Source organism: Triticum aestivum, chromosome 7B (assembly GCF_018294505.1).
Source record: "Triticum aestivum cultivar Chinese Spring chromosome 7B, IWGSC CS RefSeq v2.1, whole genome shotgun sequence".
NCBI lineage: Eukaryota > Viridiplantae > Streptophyta > Magnoliopsida > Poales > Poaceae > Triticum > Triticum aestivum.
Genome location: NC_057813.1, coordinates 597113843 through 597117985, shown reverse-complemented (window position 1 = coordinate 597117985; position 4143 = coordinate 597113843). Strand labels below are relative to the sequence as shown.

The 4143-nt window shown below is 46.4% G+C and overlaps 1 protein-coding gene across 1 annotated transcript; it reads left to right on the top strand.

Moving 5' to 3' along the window:
• The first annotated feature begins 1177 nt into the window (after positions 1-1177).
• Positions 1178-3128, top strand: LOC123162629 (uncharacterized). Its single transcript, XM_044580396.1, has 3 exons — positions 1178-1816; positions 1960-2254; positions 2909-3128. Exons 1-3 carry the CDS (start codon positions 1313-1315, stop codon positions 2947-2949), a joined length of 840 nt encoding a protein of 279 aa, XP_044436331.1. The 5' UTR covers positions 1178-1312; the 3' UTR covers positions 2950-3128.
• The last annotated feature ends 1015 nt before the right edge of the window (positions 3129-4143 follow it).

The window sequence follows — 4143 nt, the reverse complement described above, 5'->3', positions numbered from 1 at the left end:
ATTCAGCGCTAAATAGAGTGTATTCGGGTACGTAGGGTACAACCCTTGACCGAAATGGAGCGGCTCATTTTAGTGGTATTCTTAGTGTTCTCATGTTTTTTTGGCCTTTTAGGTTGGTTTTTGGTCAACTTTCCATATATTTTTTCTTTCCCCCCCTTTTCCATTTAATTTTCATGATTTTTTCCTTTTCAAGATTCGTGAACTATTCTGAAATGCATGAACTTTTTCCTGAAATTCATGAACTTTTTCAAATTCATAAATTTTTTGTCTCAAATTCATGATTTTTTTTCAAATGTGTGAACTTTTCTCAAATATGTTAACTTTTGTTTCAAAATTGATGAATTTTTTTTCAAATCCATGAACATTTTTCAAAGTTCATGAACTTTTTCAAAAAAGTCATATTCATGAACATTTTTTGCAAATCAATGAAATTTTTTAAGATCCACGATATTTCTGTGTTGTACTTTTTCAAATGAAAATCAAATTCAAGATTGTTAATCCTTTTTTATTTTACAATTTTTCTGAATTCTTTTTCGCAGAAATTAACTGGTCAACAAATTGACCTGTCACCCGAACAAAATGAAGGACGGGGAGCAATCGAGTAGCTGGCACAGTTGGGTCAGCCGACGTGGACGGCACGCATGAGCACTGGCTTAGCCACCCATCGAAGCGCTAAATGAGAGAGAGAGAGAGAGAGAGAGAGAGAGAGAGAGAGAGAGAGAGAGAGAGAGAGAGAGAGAGAGAGAGAGAGAGAGAGAGAGAGAGAGAGAGAGAGAGAGAGAGAGAGAGAGAGAGAGCTGGATAACTACCGACTGATGCTGAGAGCCCACATAGCAACCGGACACACTAGCGGCCACCAGTGGGGCCCTGAGCGATACCCACAACCCCAATGCATCGGGATCCTTCATTCATTAGCGACCTTTTTTTTAAGAAATATCGCGCTTTATTGATCAAGGATAATCGAGAAAGAGTGCCTCCCGGATACAATTCGGTGTTACATGAAAAATACCGTGGACGATTAGGCGTACTGGATCTAACTTGCGCAGGCCGCGGGATGGCTTTCCTAGGCCCAAAAGCCCGCAAACCCACAAAAAGGTGAGCGAGGCGACGGCCGGTCAGGCACCTTGAAATACTTTGCCTTGGCGCCCGAACATAACCGTCTCAACCAACAGCAATTTCGCTTCTCATCCTCTCCCCGTCGCCGACTCGACGGAGCGCCAAGAAACCAAGAACCCACCGTCGTCACCATCCCCACCTCCCCTTCCCTGCTCGGTTTCTCTCTCCACCGCGCGCCTCTGCTCCCCAGCGACCGATGGATCAGTTCCACCATGGCCACCACGTGCGGCTGCGCAGCCCCGTGCGCGGCGCGTACCTGCACGCCGACGAGGACGGCCACGGAGTCTCCCTCCACGGCCGCCGGGATTCGATGAACGTGGCCTGGGCGGTTCATCTGGTCGAGGGTGACGACGCGCATTACCTGCACCTCCACAGCGCCGCCTACGGCCGCTACCTCGCCTCCACGACCGCGTCGGCGCCGCTCGGCCACCACGGGCTCCGCGTCGAGCAGCGCAACTACAACCATACATACGAGACCGCACTCGTTTGGCTCGCCATCCTGTCGGACTCCGGGGACGAGATCCTGCTCCAGCACTTCAACGGTCGCTTCCTCCGCGCCAACGGGAGGTACCTCCCCTGGAACAACGGCGCCAGCATCGACTACATCAACGACATCCACCACATCAGCACGATGATGCACTGGGTCGTGGAGGACGTCCCCGCCAGGGACACCATGCCTCCCCTTCCACCTCCGACCGGGGTGAGTGAGCCCGCCATCGCCATGCCCGCTTCTTGATTCTTCCCGAGTTAATTTCAGCCGCAGAGATCGCAAATTCTTGGCTCTGTTCTTGCCGAATTTGTGCCTTCTTTGGCTTCCTCATCTCAAATTCGTATTGCTTGCAGCTTCCCTTCCCCGCCGCCATGGTGCCGTCGCGGGTGATCACGTACGCGTGGAGGAGCTTCGACGGGGACCTCCTCGCCAGCGGCACGATCGTGTTCACGGGGAGATCCGTGTTCCGCCTGAGGGAGGAGCTGGCCAGGAGGCTGGTCGTGGGCGCCCTTGCCCTTGCAAACTTGGGCGCCGACGACATCGTCATGTGCCTCCCCACACGTGACGGCCGGCTTTTCCCGCTCCTCGTCGACCTGCCCAACAGCCGCCAGAGCCTCCACGTCGCCATCGCCATCACCGAGACGCCCAGTGAGAGCCCCTTCCTGCTCTTCTCCTTTGGCAAGAAACTCTTATTTGCACTAGTCTTGAACTCTTGATGTCCGGATGTTTCTTTGGGGGTTTCGTTTCAGTTGAGTGCTAAAAACTACGTAGTAGTCTGAAAAACTTTTGCTGTTTATCTGTTTCAGTTAGGAATCCGGACTGCTGTATGATCATAGACATCAGTAAAAGTTGCTGAATCAAGTCAGTAGGTGTTCAATAGGCACGACATTATGCTAGAAGGTTGTCTGAAGCTAGTTCTTCGTTGGGGTGAAAATCATTTCCTAACTCAAAAATCCACACTGAACCTTGATGTGGCAACTATTGTGCTTTGATTAAGATGATTCAGTTCTTCAATTTAATACCTTATGCGTGAGGCAAATCAGTTCGGTCTGAACCTTGATATGGCAATTAGTGGAAAACTTCTGAACTTGAAAACCCAAATCAGTTCGGTCTGCCTAGTTCAGCTTCACAGAGAAGATGATGATTTCTGTTTTTTAGCCTACTGTAACTGTTTCGAGTAATGCATTACATTGTTTTGAGGTTTTGTACTTCAGCTTTCTTTTTTGATCTTCTCATTTAAACTTGTAGCAGCACCTGTGAAACCTCATGCCTAACTGCTTAACCATTTTTCTGCTAATTTAGCCCACGCGGCGCTGCGGTTCGCGGATGTCGATGCAGAGTAGAGAGATAGCAGAGCCAGGACCCCTAGCTAGAAGTCGCCTTCAAAAAGCTTCGCCGCCTGGGATACGATGACATTAGAACCTAGTTCCTTCCGTTGAGATGTGGGTTCAGGAAAACCCAGCATTTGTTGTGTTTCTGCTAGCTAAAATTGGTTTGTTCTCCTGAAAGTAAGAAACCTATTTGTGTTGGCATCACGGTTCTAATATTCCGAAACTGTTTGAACAATGATGCGGTGACATTACTCTGTAATGTGCTTCAACGCTGCTAGCTGCATTTTTCTTGGATGAAGCATCTGGTGTTGATTGTTAACACAAATGTGGTGGTTCACTTGAGTTTCGTAATTTTGCTTAAAGTTTTGGTCCATCACCAGAAAATGAATTTGTGTTTTGACAAAGATTGAATTCTGAACATGGCGATGCTGATGCGCCCAGACACGCTACCTATAAGTTTAAGTCATTTTCATTACCTATAATTCTGAACATGGCGATGCTAATGCACCTATGTTTACCCAACTGAAAGCAGAAAATGAAAATGCCGGCGACTTGCTGCGTTTTGCTGCGCGCCTGGTGTTCCGTGCATTGTATATTTGGTTTAGCATGCTGTAAGTCTTCTGAATAACATGTGAACAAAATTTAGGTTTTATCCCATAACACTATAAGAATGCTAGTTTCTGCAGATTACATTGTTTGCATGCTTTATACATCAGCTGACTTTTTTGTTAAAAAAATGAAGACTTTTTTATCTGCTGCAATAGTTGTACGATAACTTTTGGTAAGAACTTGCCGATCATTTTCTTTTTTTTTGCTTCTTGTTTTTTCTCACAGGTTTGAATTTGGATGGAACACAGAAAGGACACAAGAGTTGCAAAAACCACGTGGATTTCGTTAAGTGCTATTGTTTAGCATGCGTTGTTAATAAAAACTTACTTATTTATTTAATTTCCAGGGACCAATTACAGATGATCTATTTACTGGGTCGTGGTGAAGTGCTATTGTTTTCAGGCAACCATGTGCTCTTTACTTGAATGAGAGCACAAACAAGCATGGTTTTGTGAAATTTGGCCATTCAGTTCAGTTTAGGTTCTAGTTGATCAATCACCTTTTTCATGCATTTCAGAGATACTCACTGCCACTGTGTTAGCATCTTTTTTGTTCAATGCACCTGTAATTTCTGCATGCATGCTCATTTACATCCAG